Source organism: Populus alba, chromosome 17 (assembly GCF_005239225.2).
Source record: "Populus alba chromosome 17, ASM523922v2, whole genome shotgun sequence".
Classification (NCBI taxonomy): domain Eukaryota; kingdom Viridiplantae; phylum Streptophyta; class Magnoliopsida; order Malpighiales; family Salicaceae; genus Populus; species Populus alba.
Window position 1 is genome coordinate 18,780,243 of NC_133300.1, and position 26,801 is coordinate 18,807,043.

Below are 26,801 nucleotides of genomic sequence, written 5' to 3' on the forward strand. Positions count from 1 at the left end.
AAAAAATGTAACTCACTTTGTCCATTGTGGATAACATTCCTTTTAAGAGTTATCTTTTTCTTTTTAGATTCCTTTCTCTCTTATATCTGTTGTTCTTTTCATAATTTTGGATCATCTGCCCCGGAACTTGTTGGGCATATATATCGGTAGAACTTGTCTGGCTCCTTAGCCCAAAAATATGGGTGCACTATCAGTAACCTTTTTATAGCCACGGCAGGCAATGCCGCAGCCCCAGCTTGGACCGCCACATAATGGGCTATGGTGCCTCCAGCACTCTCGCCGGCTAAAATAACCCGCCCGAGATCCGCATATTCATTAATCCATGGTTCGGGTCCATTACCATTAGAGTGCTTCGCGATCCACAGTAGTCCTGCCCATGAATCATCGTATGCAATCGGTAATTGGTGTTCAGGTGCTAACCTGTAGTCAATAGATATAGTGATACAAACAAGCAAATTAAGTACATATAACCAATTGATTCAGAATTAAGCAACATTACGTCTTGATCCAAGACTCAATCAATTAGCTCCTCTTGTTTAATATTATTAGTTTCAATTAATTAAGTAAAATTACGTCTTCATACAGACTAAAAAATCATGCTTATGAGCTCATTCTTTATTGTTCTGTTTTGGAGTAATTAGTGTCTTAATTTTTATTTTATTTTTTGTGTTTCTCTTTGAATTTAATTTGGTTTGTATTCTCTAAAACTTTTCCTTTCTCCCATGCAACCATTTGCTTAATGGCACGAGAGCTTCAATAATATATCGACTTTTATTGTAATAAAATTAATCTTGGTCAATATTTAAGTATGTATTTAATTGCAAAGTTGATGAAGTCGCTGAAAGTAGTAGAAAACTTATTCTATAACGATTTGAGCTGAAAAGAATAAAAAAAGTATAATTCTAATAAAAAACCTAATTTTCTTATTCATGCATTTCTTTTTTATTTTTAAGAAAATATTTTTTTTATGATCAGAAGTATTTTTTTTTAAGAAAAAACTTATTACAATCATAAAAATAAATTTCAATAAAAACAATCATGAATCAATCATTTTTACACATTTATATGAAAAATATGAGAACAATGAATTTGAGAAAATTATTTAAGTTTACAAAAAATTAAAATTAAAAAAAATATATATTTTATTCTCATTCAATGTTAATCAAAAATTATTTTAAAATTTTTGCACATCAACCTAGCATATTATTATCCTTAAAGAAATCGATGATATCATTAAAAAAAATATGTATTAGAACACATTCTTTTACCATTCTTTTCATATATTTTTATAAAAACATAAATTCCAAAAAAATAAATCGTTTTTGTTGTTTGGAAATTCCAAAGAAATTATGTCTTATATCTACTTTCATTTGTTAGGATCTAATGCTTGCAAAATACATATATGCATGGATTGGGTTTATTTACGGAGATGAAAAAATTCATGTGGGGGAAAATAAAACAGTAGGAATGACTGAATTCTTAGGATTGATAATGCATAACAATCTGTGCTTAAATAAATTTTTTATCAAGCCTGCCGATTTACATGATGAAGCATTCAGTTAGTTATGACTTGAATTTTTCTTTTTAATGGTTGCTATTTCAAGATCACCAGCTTAGTTATGATGTATACAAACTAGTCTACATTCTCACAATTAAAAAAAAGTTTTTTTATTTTAAGTTGCTTCAAGTATTTGATCGATTTTCATGCAACAAAGAAGCATGGGATTGTGATCTTGGGCTGTGATGAATACTGGGCTAGGCGTAAGTTTTCCTTGATAAATGTTGATAAGTTTAGGCTATGGTTTTTGATAACTTGAGCTAATTCGTTTTGGGTTGTACTCATGGGTTTGATAGGTTCGGGATGAGCAGACACCTGCTCAAGAAAATAAAAAATCTTTTCTAACCCATTTCCAGGCACTGGAAATCTGGACTCCATAAAAAGTCATTGAAACTGAGCCTTACATTATTCAACACAAAATGCAGAATTATGAAGCAAGCAAGCAAGCAAAGCAATTATATCACTAGATTGTTGCCTCACATGTAAAGGGAAACAAATTGAAAGATATCCATCCTACTCATACAAACAAATCTTTCCATGGTTCATTGGATGATTGATTCTTAGATCGGGTTGAAAAACAATAATAAAAAAAATAAATATTAAATTTGACATGAAAATCATTCAATTATACTAATGTTAGGAATGTGAGCTATCTTAGGCCAGTCCTCTCCTAAATTTTTCTCACACCTTTTCTTTAAATTTGGACAATCCTAAATGAATAGAGATTGGAGAGAAGTGAGATGTTGGATATTCTCTGGCAATGAATTCAGCTCTGGACATATAGTAAGGTACAAATCCTCAAGCGCCGTCAGATGCCGCACTCCCTCTGATAGAGATGTGAATTTATCACAATATTCAACAGATAACTTGCGAAGAGAAGATAAGCCACACAGCCCATTCATTGGCAGAGAATTTAATCTTCGACAAGACTATATCTCTAAAACCTCCAAGGAATTAAGGTTACGAAGACCTTCCTCTGGCAAGCTTTCAAGTACATCACAACCCCTAATCTTCAAGCTTTTAAGAGCAGAAAGGCTATCTAATACCCTATTTGACAAAGACTCCAAATCTATCAGCTCATGAATTTCTAAGCTTTCAAGGAGGGTATGATTTTGCAAAAACCCATCAGGAAGCTCCCTCACATTTGGAAGTCGTCCTATATGAAGGGAGGTGATAGAAGTGAGATTCCTAACTGACATCAGCAACGAAGCATCCACTCTATGGATGTGTAATGTTTTGACGGAGGGTATAATTGGTATTTCGTTCAACAAAGGGCAACAGACTATCTTCAATTCTCGAAGGCGAGGAAAAGTACACGCAGCCCATTGCTCTAATCCCTTCATGTACTCAAAAGTCAGCTTCTCCAAAGATGAGAATGGATTTTGCCCATCTCCATACACATTGCTGTCAATACACTTCACACTAAGCAATCCCCATAATTTAAGATTCTTGAGGAACTGTAGTTTGCCCAATGGTGGAAGTTGTTCACAGTGGTCACATGCTGATAGCTCCATCCCTACCAGATTTGGTAGCGTCATGTTCAAGTTCATCATCCAATTAGGAAATCTTGAACTTCTATAATCCCATATCGTCAACTTCTTCAGATTTGAATGAGGTTGAAGCCCATCAAGGACCTCCTCGTTATTTTCCTGAATAACACTCTTTCTTTGTGGTGATGGCGGAAATAACCTAAAGTGAGAAAGGTAATCTCCATTCCCATCCCAAGATAAAGTCAATGATAAAAGAGCTGTCTTCAACTTCAAATTGGCATTTTTGGCATCTTTTAAATTCTTAACATTCACAAGATTTGCGATACTCAATTCACCAGCAAGATTATTCAGCCTTTCCAGCTCCCTTATGCGACGACCATTCTCCCCACCCACAATAAACAGGGTAAGTTTTCGCAGGCATATCAATTGCCCCATTCCAGCAGGCATAAATCGAAGTGAACCACAACCCGTGATGTCAAGATAGACAAGACTTTTCATGTGCTTCATACCTTTTGGTAATTGGATGAGTTGTCTGCAAACTCTCAGATCTAGTGTCTGGAGGTTTTGAAGAGAGGTTGTACTTTCAGGCAGTGTTTTGATCCGGGAGAATGACACTTCTAGATACCTTAGATGTTTCAAATCACAAATTGACCTTGGTAATTTCTTGGCCCGGACATATCTTAAACTCAAGGCTCGATGTTTTGGACTAGAAGAGCCCTCTCCCCAGCGTTTTTGAATCCAATCAGCATTCACCGAAAGACATGTGCGCAGAGAATGTACTTTGAGAGGGTTTTTTTCAAGAGAAGCTACTCGTCTGTAGTTAAAAGCTAAATGACGAACAGTTTTAGGAATTTCCATCTCCACATGGCCTTTGGTGTTATAGCAGTCTTGTACAGCAATGGATTGTGCGAGATCATGCATAAGATCATGCATTTTACATGTTATGTTGCCAAATCCATCATCCTCGACCTCTTGCAGAAATGACCTGCCCACTAGTTCATTGAATATCTCAATACCCATGACAAGCAAATCCATTTCTTTTCTGCAAGAAATAAAGCCATTTGCCATCCACAAAGCAACCAGCTTCTCCCTCCTCATCACGTGATCTTTTGGAAATATAGCGCAATACGCAAAGCATTGCTTCAAATGTGGTGATAGATTAGTGTAACTCAACCTCAAAGCAGGTAAAATCCTGCTTCCTTCTTCTCCTAGATCCCAAATCTCACTTTCTTTGACAGCTTTCCACTGATCTTCCCTTTTTTTTTTGCCACATTAGGTTCCCGAGTGCCTTTATAGCTAAAGGAACACCACCACACTTATTCACTATTGATACTCCAATGTCTTCCAGGTGCGCCCACTCCTCCTTCCTCTTCATCCTAAATGCAAGCCGTTGAAACAAATGCCAAGAATCTTCTTCAGACAATCTCCCCATGTGCAGGACAAAAGCTGTCGCCATTCTACAAGCAACCATCTCAATACGCGTAGTTACTAACACAGCACTACCTTTAGCTCCGTACCTTAACACCTCTTTCAATTTACTCCACCTATCATCATAATCATCCCACACGTCATCTAATACAAGCAAAAACTTTTTTCCAGTTAACTTTTGTTGGAGGCGTTGTTGCAAGGGATCCAATTCTTGAATATCACATGAAGTACCATCAATGGACTCTATGATGGCTCTTGTTAATCTTCCTACATCGAAATCAGTAGAAACACACACCCAGATCCTCAAACTGAATTGCAGTTTAACCCTTTCTTCATTGTAGACCATTTGAGAAAGTGTTGTTTTTCCTAGGCCCCCCATTCCCCAGATAGCATAAATAGGGAGATTGTCTGCATTAGAGAGCAGGATGTTGACTAGTTCTTCTTTCTCCTTGCCTCTTCCGTAAATTTCTGATTCATTCACGAGTGAGCTGGTAAGCCGCCCATCGTAGGTGTCAGCTGCTATGTCCCCAACTTGTGGTGTTAAATTGAACTTGTTTTTCTCATTGGCAATGGCATCCAGTTTTTCTCTAACATTCTTCAATTTATTAGCCATCCTTTGTCGAAAAACAAGAGGATTATGATTGATAGAAAAGAAGGATCTTAGTCGATTTTTGAGATCTCTTCGCTGCTGATGCCACTGAGCTTCAAAGGAAAACTCATCTAGCAAATCGTCAACATCATAAGCTGCATCCTTGAGGTGTCTGAGCCACACCTTTATAGCCTGGTCCTTCCACTGCTTCACCTCTGCATCCTGGAGCACAGCTTGAGTAGTTATGAACGTGCGCTCGAGATGTTCAAGATCAGTCTCTAGGCTCCCAGCAAGTCCAAACTCTTGAAGAATTGAAGAATTCAAGTTCCCCATGATTGTACTCGCGAGAGCAGAAACAATTGCATCAGCCATAGCTTGTCTTGGAATGGAAAAGAAATGGATGTTGAGAAGAAGTAGAGAAGGTGCAAGGAAAACTAAAAGCGGGGGATGTGAGCAAGAAACGATAAAGTAAATATTGAGTAGAAAGAGCAGTATGAGATGAGAAATGGCAACGGTGAAAGTGTATGGTGATGAGCTTTTCTTCTACTATCGATCTCTTTTTATTAGTGATTGATAATGTGATGGGATCCATTTTATTATGAGTGATCTCTTCGCTGCAGTTTCAGAGAAGGAACGTGGCTGTGTTTTCTTATTGGTTAGTAAAAGTCTTCGTCCAGCGCTGGCCAAGTCGCTTGGGCTCCACACGGTGCAGACATGACAAGCTATGTTCATCTCTCGTAAGCAAACTGTGTATTTCTCTCACATCAATTATGACAACGGGCTTTTAATTAATTTTCGGAAGTATGGTTGAGAGAGAGATTGTTTTTAGTTATTTACTAGCAAATATAAAGGCAAGTTGTCGAAGCATCCAAGGCACCATCATGATGACAACGACAACGGGCCATCTTTTCCGAGGATTTCTAAGCTTCCTGGAGCGGCAAATTTACGAAGCTAAATTATATAAAAAACAAAATTTAATTAAAAATCACAACTAAAGAAATGTGAAATTATTTTTCTGTTAAATTTTTAAAAAACTTGTTTTTTTTATTTGTTAAATCTCTAAACTTAATTCTAAGAATATTGAGGTGAGAAAAAAATCAAGAAACCAATTAAATCGAGAAAACTAAAAAATTAAAAAAACTAAACTGAAAAAATAAACCGATTAAACCAATTATTTTTTTAAAAAAAGTTCAGTTCGGTTCGGTTTCGGTTTAGTAAACCTGAAACCGACCAAACCCCAACCGAACCAAATCGGTTCAATTAAGGGGTACTATAAATACAAAAATTATTAACCCTAGCAAGCACACACCCATACTCTGCGTCTAGCCGCCCACTCTCAACCCTCCCACTCTCAACCCTCACAAATTCACAATTCATTAATTCAGTTCACAGATCTCAAATTCACAAATCTTTCGCAAGTTTCAAACTCTTAATCTCAGAATCTCTCACACTCCTAGTCGTCCGCTCGCCTCCTCCCAACCCTCACAAACCAAATAAAAAATAATATATCTTCATCTCCATTCTCTTGAGTCCCTGACTCTACAAATCTGTACAAAACCAGTCATATCCCTCTCCTAGTCTCCCACGTAGGCATGACACACACCACACCTAACCTCCAGATCTAGCAAACCAGTCACCTCCCTCTCTCACACCCGACCTGACTTTGAATCTTGTCACCCCAGGTATGATTTTTTGTTCTGTCAATCTCTATTTTTTTTTTTTTAAAAAAAAAACATATGCTATGTTATTTATGTATTTGTTAAAGTGGTATATTGTCTATATTCTTACAAAAAATCGAAGTTTGAGCTTAGAGTGGTATGTTGGTTGATTTGGGATTCTAGAAATATGCTTAAATATAGTTAGGAATGATCATTTTCGGTTCGATTCGGTTCGGTTTTTATCCAAAAAAATAACAAAAAAATAATTTTAAATTGAAAAATTCAAACCGGAACCAGTTCAAAACAACCGGTTTCGGTTCGGTTAGGTTAGGTTAATTTGACATAAAAACTGGAAAACCTAAATTTTTTATTTAGGCTATTTTTGGGCTATTTTGAGCTTGTTTTGGGCTTTTTAATAAGTTTTTTAATGAGCTTATAATTGATATGAATATATCTTATTTTGTTAAGAGATTCTATAATATATTTAATTTTTTTATCATTAAATTATTAATGTTGCGTTTTTAATATTTATGTTTTGGATCCTTAATTTTTATGATGAACTTTCAATAAAACTTCCATCTCCACGTTGAATTCCAACCCACCTTGGCACCTTGTCGACATCATTTGATGGCAATCGGTTGTCCAGTAGGAAGCATCCCTCTATAAACCTGTACACAAAAATGTTGAAAGATTCAAGTATTGTGTGCTGAAAAAACAAATGAACATTCTCAATTTAGTCAGCACATTTTACAAGTTAAAATAGTCATAACAGGTTTAAATTTAACGGATAACATTGCATCCAGCCCAGATAACTACAATTTGATAATTTACTTTCAAATACTCATTCTTAAGGCTTGATATTCCATTTCAGCTCAGAAGTTAGATAGTTTGAAGGCAAATTGCAACCAACAACACCCACAATCATTGTTTATGCAAATGAAACCACCATGGCAGGATAGGAAAAGAGGGAGAGACTTGTCATTCTGTAACCCCCTAATCTAATATGATTGGTTTCCGAGAAATTATTGGTGCTCTTTGTAATCTCATCGAAAGAGAAGCGTTTGGCTCCCTTCAACTGAGGAGTCCTGCCACATGATTGCAACAAGTTTTCCATGACAATCTTACAAGTTTGTATGCATGTAAAAATGGTATGAAAAGTTGAAAACAATTCACTAATTATCCCTGTTAACTTCAGCAGATCATATCCAGGAAAAAAAAAGAAGCAGAGTTTAAATCAAGTTCTACAAGATATAATAGCATAACAATATTAACATAACAATACTAATTATTCAAGTTCTACAAGCATAACAATATATTAACCTCTAATTGCACTCAATTCTGAGAAATTTGCTAAAACATAATGTTATTGCTAGATAATTTCTACAAGCAAACATGTGAAACACAATTCAAAAAATTAATTAGTGAACTGTTTTCAACTTTTCATACTATTGAACTGTGGCTTTTGGGTTAAGGAATCACAAGGAATATAAACCATGTTTTTTTAATCGTATGTACATGCTTTCTTAGAATATATTCATGAAAATTAATTGTAACTCTTTGCATAAATGTGGCAAAACAGGATGAATGTCGGAGACGTTGAATAATTTTGGCAACTGCATCAAAAAATCATGGTTTTTAATCGTAATCACAACTTTAGAATGAGTAATAAATATACCAGTTCTTTCATCAATGGCAACTACATCAAAAAATCATCCCTACACTAAATTTAGGGGTGAGAAAAAAAACCAAGAAACCGATTAAACCGAGAAAATAAAAAACAAATATAATTGAAAAAACCAAACCGAAAAAACAAACTGATTAAACCAATTATTTTTTTTAAAAAAGGTTCGGTTCGGTTTCGGTTTAGAAAACCTGAAACTGACCAAACCCCAACCAAACCGAATCGGTTCAGTTAAGAGGTACTATAAATACAAAAATTATTAACCCTAGCAAGCTCACGCCCATACTCTGCGTCCAGCCGCCCCCTCTCAACCCTCACAAATTCACAATTCACTGATTCAGTTCCCAGATCTCAAATTCACATATCTTTCGCAAGTCTCAAACTCTCAATCTCAGAATCTCTCACACTCTCGGTCGTCCAGCCGCCCCCTCTCAACCCTCGCAAACCAAATAAAAAATAATTTCTTGAAGTGTGGATGTTTGGAAGTGTAATTGCGGTTGTTTTTTAAAGTGTTTTTTACTCAGAAAAGTAAGTCAATAATATTTTTTTATTTTTTTAAAATTATTTTTGAGATCAGCACAATAAAATAATTTAAAAATATTAAAAACATATTAATTCAAAGAAAAAAAATTCAATTTTTTTTTAAAAAGTTTTCCAAACGCCTGTGTCCATCTCCTCCTTCTACAGTGGTTCTGCTTTTCAGGTTGGAAATCCGACGGTGAGCAACCTGTCAGTGAATGATCAGGGTTGAACTGTAGGACTTCTAGTTTGGGTGGCAAATTAGGAAAAACATTCTAAGAGGGTCAAAATTCAAAATTTTTATTATTAAAACTAAAGATCTAATTTGTTAGAGGAGAAGGCTGGAAAAAAAAATTACTTGCAAGAGCCGTGGCCCTGCCAGCCCCCTGCTTCCGCCACCGGGAGCAACTCACAAATATGAAAGTATCTTATCAGCATCAGAAAAGGTAGGAGGAGGAGATGCACACAGTATTAAGATGCATCAGGCTTCCTTCTAAACACTCCAGCTCTTCACTCCTCTTACTATCAGCCTAGGAAGGTGATGGTATTATTGATCTGGGTCTCCGTCTCAGTCTCCGTCTCAGAACCTTGCAACCTGCAGCTCATCATCCCTTATTCCTCTCATTAACTCTTGTTCAACTTTTGTAGCTCTGCCCATGAACAAAAATTCTTTCTTTCATGAAGTTAGTGTTGCAGTGATATACTTAGTTTACGAGTATTTTTGGAGAAAAGATGTTGGTAAATCATGAAATAATCGAGAAAACTCTGTGACTATAAAAAATGCCAAAAAAGAAGAAATTTTATAGGAGAAAGAACTATTATTTACTACGAAAAACCTTTGTGATAGAATCAGGATACTAAAACTACTTGAATAGTGATGCTTGTTCTTAACAATGGCAAGATCTGATTAGAAATTATTGCAGTTTTTCCTTATTCCTCTGATGTCTTTGGTTAGCTGAATGACTTTCCATTTGCATTCAAAGCTTGAGCCTAAAGAAGTGTTAGAGAATAATATAAATCATATATTGGGACCTCATCTAAAAGCTTAAGTTATTGGGTTGAGATGGTTCTTTGACATGGTATCAGAGCTTTAATGACCAAGCGGTCACGAGTTCGAATCTCACCATCTCCATTTATTTGATAAAAATTAAGCACAAGATAATGTGGGCCTGTGCAAGTTTCAAGCCCAAAGGGCTTTCACTTGAGGGGGTGTGTTAGAGAATAATATAAATCATATCTTGGGACCTCACCTAAAAGTTTAAGCTTTTGGGTTGAGATGGTTCTTTGACAAAAAACAACCCATTTTTTGTCTATAACTTCTAATCCGAGAATACGTTTTAAAAATGATTTTTTTAAAAAAAGAAACTGTCATTTTTATTTTTTTTAAAATAATTGTTTTTTGATATTTCAATATTATTTTAATATGCTAATATTAAAAATAAATTTAAAAAAATAAAAAAATATTACTTTAATATTTTAAAAAAATAATTTAAAAAACAATTATGCGAATGTATAACCTAGTTTCTTGTGCATGTATTATCATTTCTTATTATGCATTTCTTAAGTTTAATTTTGCAATCAGGATATTCTTAGAAGAACTTTCACACATATATTAAAATTGATTTTTTCATTGAATTTTAAATATAAATAATAATCATTTGAACAATGAAAAATAATATAACGTTTTTGTTATTTTTTTGTAATGTGTTTTTTATAAATATTAAAATTATGTTTTTGTTTTTTGTTTTATATATTTGAGGGCTTTATGGGACTTTTAAAGTATTGTTTCGTTTTGGGCCCATGGGGAGGGCATCCTTTTGGACCTTTTTCTCTTTAAAGATGAGACACTCAAGATGGAGCAGATTGCAGTAATCTGGTGAGAAACCTTCGCAGATGAGATGACAGGGCGGCGACAAGCGTTTTTAGGGTTTCTGCCGCCGCTTTTCGCTTACAACAATAAATAGGTATTGCTAACTTTCCTGTTTATATTTTTACTGTTCAATATTCTAGTTCCAAATTCTCATACCCTAACTTACACTGCTTCTGCTTATAGTATTAGATTTAAGTGTTTTTTTTTTTTTTCTATAAAAAATGGTGTATTTGGTGGCAATGTCAATCACAACAGTGTTGATGATTTATATCATCCAGCCAGATGGTCGGCATGAACCCTAAGCTCATCCATGGTGAAATTTGGCTGGTTATTAGGGTGGACTGTGTGGAAGAAACAGTTTTTAGCTTTAAAAAAAAAAAACAAATGGAATTGTTAGGAATCATCTATGAAATATAATTGCCGATGCCATAATAAATGTTTGATATTCACATGATACTGTTTGCAAAGACAGGTGGGTGGACATTGTTTGCAGAGACAAGTGGATGGTTTTAAAATTTAGTTAAAATATAACGGGCAGCAAATGTTACTCTTCTGGCTTTCATAGTTATAACATCCTGATCAATGGCCATTGTAAGAGTAGAAGGATCCATGAAGCAATAACTCTCTTTGCTAAAATGTGTGATAAAACGTTGACTCCTGGTATTTCACTCTTACAGTGCCCATTGATTAAGATGGTATAATGTTGTTATCAAGGGATTTCTTCGCAAAAACTGCACATCACACATTGTACAAGATCTCAACGACAAGGTTGATAGAAGATCTTTCTGCATTCATCCATGGTAAGCATGCTAATGGATATGGTATCCGATGGCAAAATTATAATGTGTTTCTATGAGGAGATTCTCGAAATGGGAATTTCAATTGAAGTATCACTTTCAACTCAGCAATGCTGTGGAGGTCTTCCTTCAAAACAGTTAGGCTGCAATAACTCATGTAAGTTATTGTTACCCAATTTGTCCACCTTAAGAACTGTAGAATCTACTATTTCCTCTTCATATGGTGATGTGTCTTGGCTCTAGGTCGTGCTGTAGGTTCTACTGTATATATGGTAAAAAGTGATCAGTGATTAGAGTATGTAATAAAAGTGGTAAAGGTTTATTGCTGTTGCTGGTTGCTTCTGATAAATTTACATGTTTAAGGAATCCAAGGGTTTATTTTTGGGGCTACTTTTGTTGAATTTTAAAGAACACAACCTCTGTTAATTCTCTGCACTTCTCCTTCGATCATGAGCTCTTGGTTTATAACTTGTTTAAGGTACTAAGGTTGATGATTTAATGATGACATTTCATTTTGTTCATTGGGAATCCTTTTCTAAATTATTTTAGCCTCTTGAATTCCTTTTCAGTTTTGATGGTTGAGATCATGTTGCATTACAGAATACAGATTCTCACTTCTGTATGCCAATTTACTGTACAGATATCGTGAAGCCTCACTCTCTTGAGATTACTTAAAAAAAAACATAGATAAAATTATTCTTAACCAAAATGTAATATTAGTTTTCCCAATATTTATGTATCGTGATCAATATATTGTATCTGTCAACTTTAATAAAGCTTTCAAGTTTTTGGGATGGGTAGTTTTGAGTTTTCTCGATCATCATATGATGATTGAGTTGGATTTTAAATTTATTTTTGTATTGTTTTTTAGTGTGTTGATATTAAAAGTAAATTTTTAGAAATAAACAAAATATTATTTTAATATATATATTAATTAATTTTATTAGAATTAACTGGGTATCTATCCAAACTCCTCATTGGTCATAGTATCAATTAAAAATTTAAAAGCAATCAATAATTCAGGGGATTTTCTATCTTACCCCAATTAACTTCAAGCATTTAACACTAATAAGTTAAGACTACATCTTTCAAGCCCCATGGATAACATCAATTTTTAGGAAGATTCATCTCAGCATTTATTGTCTCTATGATATTACATTTTTAACTATATTTGGAACCGTTTTAAAAAAAAATTTGTTTTAAAAATTATTAAATTTATATTTTTTATTTTATTTTTTGATGATTTAATGTGTTAGTATATGAAAAAAAAAATAAGAAAATTATTTTAATGTTTTTACAAGTGAAAAAGAGTTCTACCGAGCACCCTGTAAAGTTAACTAGAAATCACAAATAACCAGACATGCAGATCACACATTATGACTGCAGAACCAGTAGCTTTGTAGCTGTAGATGGACGCCCCCCAAAAAAGAACAAGAAAAAAAAAAGCATGAAGAGCCATGGTTTGATTTTATAAAGAAAGTTTGCTTTTTGTTTGGACAAGAGAAGACTAGCAATATCCACCAGATAAGCAGTTAACTAAAGATCCAAACTGATAGCAAGTTGTAACTTGAGAAACGGTTCTCATCCTAGCATCATTAAAACTTGAATATGCATTATTTGCAGACATATATTTAAAGGCAACCTGAAGAACTTCTATTTTTATCAGTAAAACCTCGGATATCACATGGCGCAATTTACCACCACCCAGTTCATGCCCACTTCAACGCCCAGTTGAAAATGCCAAATTCCATGTCCGTCCACAGACTCACAAGAACCAGCATCAGTTCATAATGGTTATAATTTTTTAGAGCATTTCCTTGCTATCCAGCCGGAAAACTTTCGTAGGAGTCATACATAAAACAAAGTATTGCATTGACAGATGACTCAATAAAAACTCAACATAAATTGAACAGGGGTAACCATGAAATCATTAATGGAGAATAAGCTCTTATAAGAATAAGTTCTTATAAATTGACAATAATATCAGACAGTCCATTGATTACATCAATCTGAAACTAAAATTAAACCATGCTCAAATGCTAAGATAAGTTATCAAGAGAGAATTCGCCTTTCATATCATCCTAATACCCTTGTCCCTCTTTATCGGTGCCTCTCTCAACCTACAAGACACAGGATACAAGCTAAGAGAAAGGGTGAGGTCGTATCGACTGATATCTATCTAATTGAAAACAGGCTCGTCTGAATTAAAACAGTTAAAATGAAGAAATTCATAAGCACATGCTCCGTTTGTATCGTAAACATTATCAGTATAGTGCGCGGTAGACAAAACACTGCAGATGAAGGAAACAGGCAAAGCGCAAATGATCATGCTATCAGACCTCAGAAATTTGCTAGTTCAATGAATTTAGTTCTGACCAAAATATAATGCTTATACTGTTTCAAGCACCTGTGAACCAGAAGAAACATTTTATTCCTAGCAGGCAATAACAACCTTCAAACAAGATTGAATCTCAAAACAAACAGCAAGCAACATTGCCATACATCCTTACTTGATGAATTATGAATTGGATAGTGATCAAAGGGCACGGCGCATCCCCTTCTTGGGCTTCTTCACAAAACTCAATCTAATCTGCTTAAGCCGCCTCCTCTTCCTTGCCATTTTCTCTGGCAATGTCTCCCTCTTCTTCTCTTTCTTAACAGCCTTCGGTTTTTTCATAAACTTCGGATCCACCCTGTACTCTTTGGGTGTCACTGTCACCCCGTTGCTCAATGCTTCGCTATAAAGAACATTTGCTTTATCAAGACGATTATGTGTGCACCACTTCCCCATCAACAAATCATAAGTCTTGATCCCAGGCTTGCACCCATCTGCCTTCATCATCTCAAACACACTCATAGCATGCTCAAGCCTCTCGATCCCACACAAAATCTTCAAAAATCCATAATAAGCCTTCCTATCCAGCTTATCACCATACCCTGCACTCTTCATTCTATCAATCATCTCATCCCCCTCACCAACTCTAGCTGCCTGATACAAGCTCCTAATCAAAACAAGAAATGTAGTCTCATCTGGACAACAACCCCATTCCCCAATCCTAGAAAACAACTTCATTGCATCCTCAGTTCTCCTTACCTTACACAGATTACTAATCAACACATTAAAAGTCTCGACATTTCGTGGAACTCCACGAATATCCATTTCCATCAACACCTTCTCCACCTCCGACTCCAACCTAAAAGGATCCTTTTCCCGACAAAGCTTGCAAACACAGTCAAGCATAGCATTAAAGGCCATTGTACCAATCTCAAAACCACCTCTATACATCTCCCCTGCTAATCTTTTAGCCTCCTCTAACTTCCCATCAACACACCAACCTTTGATTAACAGATCACAAATACCATCATCAGGAAATATCTCATTAGCCAAATTCTTCACCATTTTCTCAGCATAACTTGCATACCCATTTTCACACAACTTCTGAACTACAAACGTAAGACTTTCCTTGTCTCTCTTAAACCCATAATCCCTCTCCATTCTCTCAAAAAACCCAATGACCTGTGTTGTCCTCCCTGCTCTCACGAGCCTATCAATCATAGACTCAAAACACTTAACCCCAGCAACACTTTTACCTTCAACAAGCAAATCATGGGCTGCTTTAAAATCCTTTCTTCTACCAAAATAGTCAACAAAAAGGGCCAAAGACTCGTCATTTTGCTCAAAGTCTGCATCTTTAATAAGCCAATTGTGAAACTCAATAACTGTACGGCCTGCATCAGGAGAAAGCTTGAGGGTTTGCAGGACTAGAGAAGGTGTTAAGGCGTTGTTCTTCGTTAAGTGCGAGAAGGAAAGGTGGAGCCTTTCTGAGATTGATAAAGGGTCGGTGTTTGGGTCTCTTGAAATCTCAGTAGATAGAGACTGAACTATTGCGGGATCTGGACTTTCAATGGTATTAGGGTTTAAGGTTTGGGAGGAGGAGAAGGGTCTTTGGGAGAGACAGAAGGGTAAAGCTGGGGTTTTGGGGAGATAGGTAGGATTAAAATGCAAAGAGAAAGCTGTTGGTGGTGGAGAGGAGAGGTGGTAGTGGCGGAGGAGGTGGCGGAGGTGGAGGGAGGTTAAAGGTGGCATTTTGAGGGGCTAGAGAGAAGCAATGTGGAGAAGGAGCTCAGATCATAAACCCTGAAAGCGTTGTACTTGAAAAACCTATGGCTTTGTGGACTTGGCGAGGGTCTAGGAGTTTTAGACCCAAGCCCAAAGTACTTCGTGAGGTAGGTCAGACTGTGTGTATGGGCTTGAAAGGCTTATGCGCTAGCCATTTTAAAAAGATTTGGAAGGTAAGTCATGGCTTGAGAAAAATAGCTCCACCTTCTTGCATCCATAAGCCGCGGCTACAGCAAAGATTTGATTGAGAAATTTTGCCTTTTTACCTTCTCCCTGAAACAGTCTCTCTTACATTTCAGAGCAGCTGATGTTATTTGAGACTGTTGATTTGAGCAGATTCTTTTATTTTTTTTTAAATAACAAGTTTACTGGATATCAGACATGTCTAGTGCAAAACTGCTTGCTACACGTGTGCTTGTTTGCGTATTTTCAAAATATCAAATTTCATTTATTAGTAAAAAAGATAATGAGATTGCAAAAAACATCCACAAAATTATGTAAATTATAAACCATCTCAAATGAATGATATTTATGATAAGATTGTAATTGGTTTAATGAGATAATAAAAATAGTTTATATTTCGGAACATGTATAAATAATAATAATGTTTAGATTCTTAATTGAACCAACTTTTGCAATTGGTACATTTATTACATGTTTTATTTTTAATTTTATTTTATAAATAAGGACCTTAATATTGTTTTGCTATATTTTTTATTGTAATTTTAATGTTATGAAATGCATCAACAATACTTTTAACAACAATATTAACCAAATATTTGTTAATTGCTTTTATTTAATAACAATTTTAATATGTTATATTAACCAAACACATGTTTTAATCTTAACTGCAGCAACTAAAAAATGTTGTTTTATTTTTTTTTTTTTCAAATCATAACCATAAAAAGCTGTTATAATGTCAAATATATATTTAGATATGTTTGAGAGTGTGGTAGCAATTATTTTTTACTTGGAAAAACATAAAAATAATATTTTTATTATTTTTTAAAAATTATTTTTGATATCAACACATTAAAATTATTATTTTTAAACAAATTATTTTAAAAAATTATGAAACCGCAAAAATAAACACCCCCTTAAAAGCTCATGTGCCATTTTTTTTTACACTACGTGCCTGACATGATTCATCACGTGAACTTCCTTTTCTGGGAGGAACTCACTAACACCAATATTTATCTTTTTGTAGTTAGAATATAGCATGTGAAAATCTCTTTCCTTTTCCTTTTTAATGACTCTCCCTTTTATCTTTAAATATCTAGTGATTGAAACATGAGAAAATGAAGTTTAAATACTGAAATGTCAATACTTAAAACTATAGGGATCAAATAAATATAAAATAACAAATTAAAGGATCAAATTAAACTTTTCTACATCTAATAAATTGTTTAAAAAACATTGTAAATTACTATTCCAATCCAAATCCAAAATGGAGAGCTACATTGTTTTAGTTTTTTTCTTTAAAAATAAAAAATTAATTTTGAAGAAAGACAAAAAGTCCATACAAATTTTGAAATAGAAAATGAGATAATGTGCAAAAGAGACGACAAATTTCTTTATAGTATATGATTCTTAGAATCGAACAATCCAACGGTAATATCCCTAGAAGAGACTCAATATAGGATCTGCATGCCATCAAGCCATAATGGCATTGGCCTACCAGGGTTTTTCATCTGCTGGACGTGGTCATGAGTCAATAGTCACCATGTTAACATACAGGGCCAGGCGAGACTGAGTTTCGTAACCATGGTTAATTATCTATATATTTTCTATTATTCTTGAGACTTTAAGTTCACAGGTCAATTTTGCAAAATCCAGAAGCATATAGGCGTAGCTGGATGCTTATCTAACATTTTATTTTGTTTGTAAAGTAAATTAACTCAACAGAAGTGAAAGACAAACCTAGTAGTGTAGATTATTTGCAGACTAAACCAAAATGGCTCGAGCAAAATCCAATGTTGTCTAAGGTGCAATGAAAAAAAAGACAGCCTTGCAAAACATATGAAGAGTCCATTAAAACTAGGAAGAAGAAAAAAACTAACTTTAAAAACATAGGATGAAAAGAAAACTAAAGAGCAATGAAATAAGCAGGCAATTTCGATCACCAATAACTAAATGTACAACCCATGCACATAAAATAAACAACATTAAAAAGAGTAGTTGAAAAGAAAAACAAAGAGCAATGAAATAACTTGGGAATTCTAATCACCAGGAGTCAAACAAAAAGCTGCCGGAAACCGAGTATTCTCTTTAGTGTAATGGAAGAAGCAAACCCTTTGAAGCAATTGAAAAGAGGCCAAACATCCCATGAGATAAAATAAAATAAAATTAAAATACCATAAAAATCATAATAATTAAAAGAGAAAGAATGAATACACACTAATTAGAGAAGTTGCTGGAAAAACAAAACCAGAGCTAAAAGCAATGAAAAGTGCAAGAAAAAAAAAAGACAATAATAAATTGTCAAAACATTTAATGCACCATTATAATCTCGCTTGTGCAAATAAAATTCTTTCTTATTACATATAAGAAGAAAAGACTTAATTGTTAAAAAATAAAAACACTGTAAATTTTCAAACCATTTGATACACAAATATTATGATGTCGTTTTTATAAGTAATATTTTTGAAGCTATAGCTAGCTACAGTTTTTTTTAATAATATAATAATAACTAACAAAGAAAATTGTTCGATGTGCTTGCCCCGCACGTTAACCAACATAGAAAATTGTTTCGTGGGGGTAAAGCACAGTGCTTTCTAAAACCGCGCTCGTTGTCAAGTACAATCCAAAATAGCTTCCAGTTTAAGCTGCTCAAGCTCAAGCTCTTCTTGTCTTCTCAGCTCTGCCTCTCTGCATATAATCATCGATCACTTATTTTATCTCAAAAATATTAAGACATAGCTCGATCTCACATTCACCTTTCAGGTAAACAAAAAATCAGGTTTTTGGTTATTTTTTTGTTTCCTAAATTATTCAACTTTTTTGGGTTTAAATTGAATGATTTTGAGGGTCAAAAAAATATGTGAATCGTTTTTTTTCTTTTGAGTTAAAGGGTCTTTAACAATGGCAAGTGAGGACTTGAAATCCCAAGTCCCGGTTGAAGAAAATGGGACTAAAGAAGAAGAGAAAAATGGGAATTTAGAGGCTTCGGTCAGCAAGGAGAACGGTGAATCTTCTGATGTTTTTTCAGTAATACAAGAAGAAGAAGAAGGAGAAGAAGAGGAAGGAGAGACCAAAGGTGATTGTTTATTGTTGTTGGATTATGCTTAAAGTTTCTTAATCTATCGTTTTTGAACTGTTTTGTAGGGTAGGGAAAGGGTTTTATCTCTAGGCGTAAGTTTCGAAAGAACTGAAAGAGTGAAGACACGATCTTTTTCTTGAAATCTTGAAAATACAATTTATCAGCAGAGCTAGGCATATATAGAGTTTGTCATTCTTCTATATGCTTGTTAATTTAGCTTTGAGAAGACAGACACTGATCACATTATCAATGTTGGGGAATCCTGTCATATGAGAATCAATTCATTGTTCCATACCGGCGTTTTCTGAGATATAAGTAAACACTAGATGTTGTTTTTTTCTCAATTGAGATGATTTGATGATTTCATTTGGTAATGGTGCTGACATATGATATTGTGTGCATTTGGTAACTGTTTTCTTGCAGAAGCTACAAAGAAAAAGAAGAAGAAGAACAAAAGCAAGTGAGGACATATAGACATCTTTGATTCCCTGTTCCTTTGAACATTTGCTTTCAGTAGCCCATGATCTTATTTTTTCCCCTTGTAATATGCAGGAGAAAAAAGGAATTGGCAAAGCAGACTGATCCACCCACTATTCCTGTCGTGGATCTTTTCCCTTCTGGGGAGTTTCCTGAAGGTGAAATCCAGCAATACAAAGACGAGTGAGTATATGTTATTAGTATTCTTATTCTTTTTCCAATCTCTTGATTTCAATTATTACACTTGTGAGTATCTGTGGACTATTGGATTCACTGCCTGCCAAGATTATATTGCTGCTTTTTTTTTTTTTTTTTCCTGAGCTTGACTAGTAGTGCAACATTATAGGCTCAAATACACCTGAAGTTTAGCCAAAATCTGTAGCAGTCATAGACCAAAAGACAATGCATACTTCATACTTTGATTTGTTAAATGCAGAGTGATATATGTTTTTTTTATGTTTCTGATTTATAATTTTGAGACATGAAAAGTTAAATTGTTTATCAAATGTGTTTGTCTATCCCACAAGCATCTTGTTTTTTTTTTTTCCTAACTTGACCTGTTCTGATTATTTCTTATCTTTTTTCCTGCCCGTGGGAACTTGATCTTTTAGTAATTTGTGGAGGACTACATCTGAAGAGAAAAGAGCATTGGAACGTCTTGAACACCCAATGTACAATTCAGTTCGCCAGGCAGCGGAAGTTCATCGCCAGGTTGCTACTAGATCTTATTTGTAGCTTTATTCCTGCTGTGTTTGGTGTAATCTTCTTGTAATTCTGTCTACTTTTTTTTAGGTTCGGAAGTATATGAAAAGCATTTTGAAGCCTGGAATGTTAATGACTGATCTCTGCGAGACCTTGGAGAACACTGTTCGTAAGCTAATATCAGAGAATGGTCTGCAAGCTGGCATTGCATTTCCTACTGGATGCTCTCTGAACTGGTAAATGCCAACTTTATACCCTGGATTTTGTGATTCGGAGTCCTTTTTTTCTTTGCATGGTTATATTTTTATTTGATTTCTTTTCCATTGTTAGTGTTGCTGCTCATTGGACCCCAAATACAGGGGATAAGACTGTGCTTCAGTACGATGATGTGATGAAATTGGATTTTGGGACCCATATAGATGGTAAAAACTTTATTGCACAACCTTTTTTATGGTTTAATTCATATGTTTTCTCAGAACTAAGTTGTTGGTTCAGTGTGCTACCAGTGTCTTTCCCACCTAGAGCCTTTATAATTAATGTGTGATTATTAAATTTGTAGGACGTATTGTGGACTGTGCATTTACAGTGGCATTCAACCCTATGTTTGATCCACTACTTGAAGCTTCACGCGAGGCAACCAACATGGGTATCAAGGTGCTGACCTTTGATCCCTGAAAATTAATTTTGATCTTGTCATTACCGTGTAATGCACCCCATTTAGTTTTTCTTCAGTGAGATTCAGGTCTTACATTAAAAAAAGGCAAGTTTTGTGCTCTATTGCTTCCCCATTAAAAATTCACACCAAAGTATCTTTCTTGCTTTCCCTATTCACCTGCTTACTCCCTTCAAAAGTGTGGTGTTTGTAGCCTGCCTGACTTTGTTCTTTTCACCACCTGTATTTCCATTGCTAGAAGAGTATAGAATCTTGAAAGGGGTTTCTTTTAGGAAGGGGAAGATTTTACTGAGTTAAGTCAGGATAGGGGTGCATCATTGGAGAAGGGGCTCTAAGCAAGCTTTTTCTCCTTGAGAGGATTAAGGACTTCATTTAGTTTCTTTTCATTGTTTTCAAAACCTTAACCACTCTAGAAGACTTTGTAACTTGTGCTTAAGAATTGATTTTTATTTAATTTTTTAGGAATCAGGGATTGATGTGCGTCTATGTGATGTTGGTGCTGCCATCCAAGAGGTCATGGAATCATACGAGGTTGAAATTAATGGAAAGGTGTTTCAAGGTATGATGTTTATTTGATGCTGTTATTTCAGTTGTTATTTGGTACTGTAATTGTGAGTGTATTTGATTATCTTCTGTATCATCATTCCACATAATGCAAAAGTACAACCAAAGATAATTTTTTTAGTACCTGTTTGGTATTGTGGTTGAGTAATTGAGTTTGTGAAAAGCAGGTTGAGTAAGAAGTAGGTATGTAAAACCATGGTTTTGAAAACTCAATAAACTTAAAACCTTGGTTTTGATAAAGCTGAAATTTGATGCTTTTTGAATACCATGGTCGTAGATGCTAACCATGGTTTTGAAAACTCAATCCCAGACAGCCTTGGGCAAGTAAAGTTTCAAAAGTTGCTGCATTATTCAAGAGTTTGATAGAACTGTTAACAACGAATTTGCTGATTGACAGTTTTATGAACAATTCCATTTAATCTTTAAAGATTGTAACTTTGTTGGGAATGAATGAGTAGCTTGGAAGCTAGTCTTGTGAAAGTTTTGTTCTTATTTTCCCGTCTAGAGCTCCTGGGTGTACGAGGGGGTCCTCAGCTGCTCCAGTTCTAAATTGTGCTGGTCCATTTTACTCGTAATTGATTTATCATTATTTGACTGTTCAAGCTTGATTCAATGCAAATATTGTGTTTCAATAATAACTTTGTATAGGGTTGAAAGATAAGGAACAACTGGTGATCTTGCATATTCTGAATCAGTGAAAATGATTATACTTTTGGTGATTCGATGTATTTTTCTTAATGAATAATGAATTCGCACTCGATATAATGCATGCCGGTGGATTTATTATAAAATCACCTGTGAATACATATTTGTGTGTGCACTGACTTCAAATGTCATTGGCAGTTAAGAGTATCCGTAACTTGAATGGGCACAGCATTGGCCCCTACCAGATTCATGCTGGAAAATCTGTTCCCATTGTTAAAGGAGGGGAACAGACAAAAATGGAAGAGGGTGATTTTTTTGCAATTGAAACATTTGCATCTACAGGTAATAGTTATTTCATATGGCAGGGAATCGATGTATTTTTTTTTTGAAAGGGATGACACTTGGAGAACATTGTGATCTAGCATGTAACGAGTCCTTTTCTGCTGTGCCTGTAGGGAAAGGATATATAAGAGAAGATCTAGAGTGCAGCCATTACATGAAAGATTTTGATGTTGGCCATATCCCATTGAGGTTGCCAAGAGCAAAGCAACTGCTAGCAACAATCAATAAGAATTTCTCCACATTAGCCTTTTGTAGAAGGTATTTAGATCGCTTGGGCGAGACTAAATATTTGATGGCACTCAAGAATCTGTGTGATTCTGGCGTTGTTCAGGTATTTCTCAATTTTTAGCCTCCCCCCCACCCCCCAGAAAAAGAAAAAAAAAAAAAGAAGAAAAGAAAAAAGGATATTTTATGCCAGCTGATATGGTTGAAGTAATATGTTTATGTCCAAGTAATCATCTTCCAACCCATCCAGGATCCCCAATCCTCCTAGGTCACAATAGTCTGTTTGCTGGTCTCTAGACTACAGATAAGGGGGCTTGTGTTTAATAATAGGAAGAACATATTCAGATGAATTTTGCCATAACTAGAAATTCATGATTGCCTGAAAGTGTAATATATAGTACACACTGCAGTTATTCTGATGGAGGTAGCGGTGGCAATTCTATTGACCGCACAACAGAAATAACGTTGTATAGTTTTATCGCTGTGTCATAAACTTGTTATACCCACTGTAGTAATTCTTCCTCCTTTCTCACTTTGGCAGCCTTTACCTCCTTTGTGTGATGTTAAGGGCAGTTATGTATCTCAATCCGAGCATACCATCTTGCTACGGCCAACCTGCAAAGAGGTCATATCGAGAGGCGATGACTTCTAGCATGGATTGATGACCCCTGTGGCTGTATACTAGTAAAAGATTCAGTTGACGGCGTAGTTTATTTATCTTCTGTCTGTTTTGTTACTGCCTGGTTTAGCAAACAAACAGCTTTGTAATGGCAAAAAAGAATTGGAATATCAATCACAATTATGATTTTAACATGGAAAATGCTGGCGGCTAGGACACGCATAATGGAGACATCAACTTGACTTGGGAATTTCCATCTGAAGAAAGTCGAAAGACCTTGATTCTTTGGTGCCTTTGGATTTCTATAGTTCTTGGAAATCATGTGTATCGATGAGCTATTCTCGGATTTCGCTAATTCCGCTCTATTCACTCAGCAATTCCCACATATTTTTTTGTTGTTGACTGTGGACTGACACCGTAGTCAAATTACTTTGAGGAGTTCTACGTCAAAAATAATTGGTGTCAAAGGAATGGACTGCATTGTAAGAAAAGCACATGAAAGTAATATTTTTATTTTCTAAAAGTTTGATGCCAGAAAAAGGCAAAGCCAAATGTATCATCTTTCCATCTAAATATTTATAAAAAAAATATTTGTTTGAGTTAATATTCATCGTATTTAGATTAAAGCCAAATGTATCATCTTTCCATCTAAATATTTATAAAAAAAATATTTGTTTGAGTTAATATTCATCGTATTTAGATTAATGTGCCATTCATAATATTGAGGTGAAAAAAAAATTAAAAAACATTGATCTGTTTTTCACCATTTTTTCAATAAAATTTTCACTATTTTTAAACAATATTTTGATTTTCTGAAAAAATTGAAGAAAGAATAAGGCGAACATAATTTTTTGTTCAATTATAACATTTCTCAATCTAAATTTATTTGAGTTGGAAAAACTTTTTTTTTTTTCATTTTTTATATGATTCTCAGAATTGTTTTTATTTTTATTTTTTTTAAATAACTAAAATGATAAATAATATAATATTCTTGTTTTATACAAGAACATTTATACCAACATAAAAAGGTTAAAAAATTGCTATTATAGATTATACTTCTTTTTCTATATATAAAAAATGCTATAATTTTAACACATTTTTTTTAATGAAAATTTCTTTACAAATAAACTTTTTTTTAAAAAAAAATTAAATGAGACCAACTGAGAATGATGATAAAAAATAATCTTTATGTTACTCTTCACACGGAAAATTTTCTCAAAGTTTAATGACATGGAAGGCACCTGATAAAGTGCTCTAGCACTGATTGATTAGAGAAATGGAAAGAGAGGTGTGGCACTTTCTGGGCAACATTTTTTGTCTTTGGACTCTCTCAAGTGTATATATAATATTTGTCAGCAACTCTTGTTTCTGCATCAATCTGTCTATCTTCCTCTCTCGCCGTCTAAAAATCCTCTTGAATTTGCTTTGAAAGATAAAACCCTATCCTTTACAATCAATCACAAACACCAGAGTTACAATTTAAGTAGCTGGAAGATAATCTGACAGATAACAGCTTACTGCAATCCATAAATCCTTATCATGCAAGGTTTAGCATGTCCCTTGTTAGCTTTACCTGTGATTTTATGTTACACTTCTTGTTCGATCTTCTGAATTACCTGAATTCTAAACTGAAAAACTTCAAAATATGGCCTGGAAGTATGGAGATCAATCAGCATGTCCATATGCATCCATTTTGCATTTTTTTAAAAGAAAGCATTTTCTATAGTTTATTTGAGCTGATATTGTATGTCTTAGCTGGTGGAAATGTACCTCCTGCTTCAAAAATGTTTGATTACTATATGGAGAGAGAAGAAATGAAGATGATGGAGACAGAGAGAACATGTCCCTCGTATTATTTTATGTCTCTATCTCTATCTTTTCCATTATATACATTTTTGTACCTTTTATATCGATCATAGAACACTAATCAAATGCAAAGTAAGTTTAAGATGATTTACGAGGTTCTGTTTTAAGGATCGAGTTGTGTGGATTAGGCATGCCTACTGAATTCAATTCCATGAGCTTTGTTCCGAGTTTCACCTAGTTGCAAGCAAGCAGGAGATTAGTCAGACCGAAAGTATTGATTTTTATGCTCTGTTGTCAACATTTGAAATTCAATCGATGTGTTGTTATGTTAGTTTATGACTTCACCACAGTGAAAATTCTCTGTTTGCATGCCTTTTCTTTTGTAAAGAGTGTTTGTCTACTTAGACTTAATCATGGATGGCAATCCGTTTGTTGGGCAGAGCAAAATCAAATGGAAACATCTTTAGCACCCACTCATCCAGTCCAATGAAACCACTGCTTATTGCCAGATCTTCCCCTCTTGTTTGTGTAGTCATAAATGCGCTGGGTGAGGCCATTGTTTTGAGCTCAATTAACAGAAAATTAAAGAACGAAGAAAATCTTAAACTGGAAGAAACCCTCTCCTTTTCCTTTGATTGAAGGGATCATATTGCCTTGTCAACTAAGCTTACAGTGAAGCATGTGCTAAATTGCACGAGATTTATAGTGTTAACTGGGGGTAGCTTGTGTTTCAGGAACATGGTTCCCAAGATCACCCAAGCCTCTTTGTCATCTCCTTCTCATCCTTGTATGAAGAAAGCTCGATGGATTTATGATGTCTTGAGTTTCAGAGGCGAAGACACTCGCAAGACCATTTATATGCTGCTTTGCATCAAAGAGGCTTTGTTGTCTTCAGGGATGACCTGGACCTTGATGAAGGAAAAACCATTTCGCTGGAACTCTCGAAAGAAATAGAAGAATCAAGGCTTTCAATTATCATTTTTTCTCTAAAGGATTTGGTTCTTAGATGAAGTTGTAAAGATTCTCGAGGGCATGTGGATCCATCTGAGGTTAGGAAACAGACAAGGAAATCTCAAGAAGCATTTGATAAACATGAAGATGCTTCCAGGAACAACAGAGAAAAGGTGCATAAATGGAGGGCTGTATTGTTTGAAACCGCCAGTGTCTCTGGATTTGATCTGAAAGACCAGTGAGTATTGATCATCATATTTGAATGGACAATTTCATTTTTCCATTGAACGCAGGGTCCATTTTTATTTACACTCGAGCTCAGCCCCGAGGAATGGGGGCCTGCAGAATGTTTGGATGAGCCTGATGCGAGTGGAGCTGCAATAAGACAGGAAGCATCTTCGAAGATGACCCTATTACCTTCATTTCTAGGACAAGGGCCTGTTCGCACGAGTTTTCCATCTAACTCTTTCTCAGGTTTATGCTCTGTGACGAATTAGATTCAAGGAACTGCAATATAGAGGAAGAATCAATTTCCAGTGATCTCGGTTGCCTATCTTCATTAAGACTATTAAATCCGAGAGGCGACAACTTCTACAATACATGCAAGTTTCCGAGGAGTTTCCAAGCTTGAACGTCTCTATTTGGACAATCGCAAGAGACTTGAGGTCCCTGACTAAAACAGAAGGGATATAGTTTTTTATCGACAGTTGAAACCAAGCGATAAGCATGCACATCTAAGTTGGAACAGGACACTAGTCTGACGTCCATAGCCATTAGTAGGTATCTTCCACAAGCGACAAGCAAAGCTCAGAGAGAGGAATCCAAAGA

The 26,801-nt window shown here is 34.9% G+C and overlaps 3 protein-coding genes and 1 long non-coding RNA gene across 10 annotated transcripts; 2 read left to right on the forward strand and 2 right to left on the reverse strand.

Moving 5' to 3' along the window:
• Positions 1-98: 98 nt before the first annotated feature.
• On the reverse strand, positions 99-5,779 carry LOC118039400 (putative disease resistance protein RGA4). Its single transcript, XM_073405566.1, is given in 4 exon segments — positions 99-420; positions 2,246-3,015; positions 3,079-4,314; positions 4,316-5,779. Coding segments are annotated over 4 exon segments (3,450 nt in total). The 5' UTR covers positions 5,438-5,779.
• A 607-nt stretch (positions 5,780-6,386) lies between these two features.
• Positions 6,387-12,111, forward strand: LOC118039387 (uncharacterized). Of its 2 annotated transcripts, none has more exons than XR_004685918.2 (3): positions 6,387-6,747; positions 10,683-10,887; positions 11,262-12,111. It is a non-coding gene; the product is annotated as an uncharacterized lncRNA (long non-coding RNA). The 2 variants fall into 2 exon arrangements; XR_004685917.2 differs by having other exon boundaries at positions 11,266-12,111.
• Positions 12,112-13,514: 1,403 nt separating this feature from the next.
• On the reverse strand, positions 13,515-15,697 carry LOC118039385 (small ribosomal subunit protein mL104 (rPPR9)). Of its 4 annotated transcripts, none has more exons than XM_035046071.2 (2): positions 14,101-15,697; positions 13,515-13,710 (listed from the first exon to the last, which is right to left on the reverse strand). In XM_035046071.2, exon 1 carries the CDS (start codon positions 15,675-15,677, stop codon positions 14,127-14,129), a length of 1,551 nt encoding a protein of 516 aa, XP_034901962.1. In that variant the 5' UTR covers positions 15,678-15,697; the 3' UTR covers positions 13,515-13,710; positions 14,101-14,126. The 4 variants fall into 4 exon arrangements, with proteins under 4 accessions (XP_034901962.1, XP_034901964.1, XP_034901965.1 ...); XM_035046073.2 differs by having other exon boundaries at positions 13,515-13,731; XM_035046074.2 differs by lacking the exon at positions 13,515-13,710 and adding an exon at positions 13,738-13,881.
• Positions 15,698-18,438: 2,741 nt separating this feature from the next.
• On the forward strand, positions 18,439-23,466 carry LOC118039388 (methionine aminopeptidase 2B). 3 transcript variants are annotated; one of them, XM_035046078.2, is made up of 12 exons: positions 18,439-18,653; positions 18,781-18,966; positions 19,393-19,429; positions 19,522-19,629; positions 20,058-20,157; positions 20,239-20,384; positions 20,479-20,570; positions 20,708-20,802; positions 21,291-21,380; positions 22,276-22,372; positions 22,486-22,703; positions 23,139-23,466. In XM_035046078.2, exons 2-12 carry the CDS (start codon positions 18,792-18,794, stop codon positions 23,247-23,249), a joined length of 1,269 nt encoding a protein of 422 aa, XP_034901969.1. In that variant the 5' UTR covers positions 18,439-18,653; positions 18,781-18,791; the 3' UTR covers positions 23,250-23,466. The 3 variants fall into 3 exon arrangements, with proteins under 3 accessions (XP_034901969.1, XP_034901968.1, XP_034901966.1); XM_035046077.2 differs by having other exon boundaries at positions 18,440-18,653; positions 18,775-18,966; positions 21,284-21,380; positions 22,229-22,372; XM_035046075.2 differs by having other exon boundaries at positions 18,441-18,653; positions 21,284-21,380; positions 22,229-22,372.
• Positions 23,467-26,801: the final 3,335 nt, after the last annotated feature.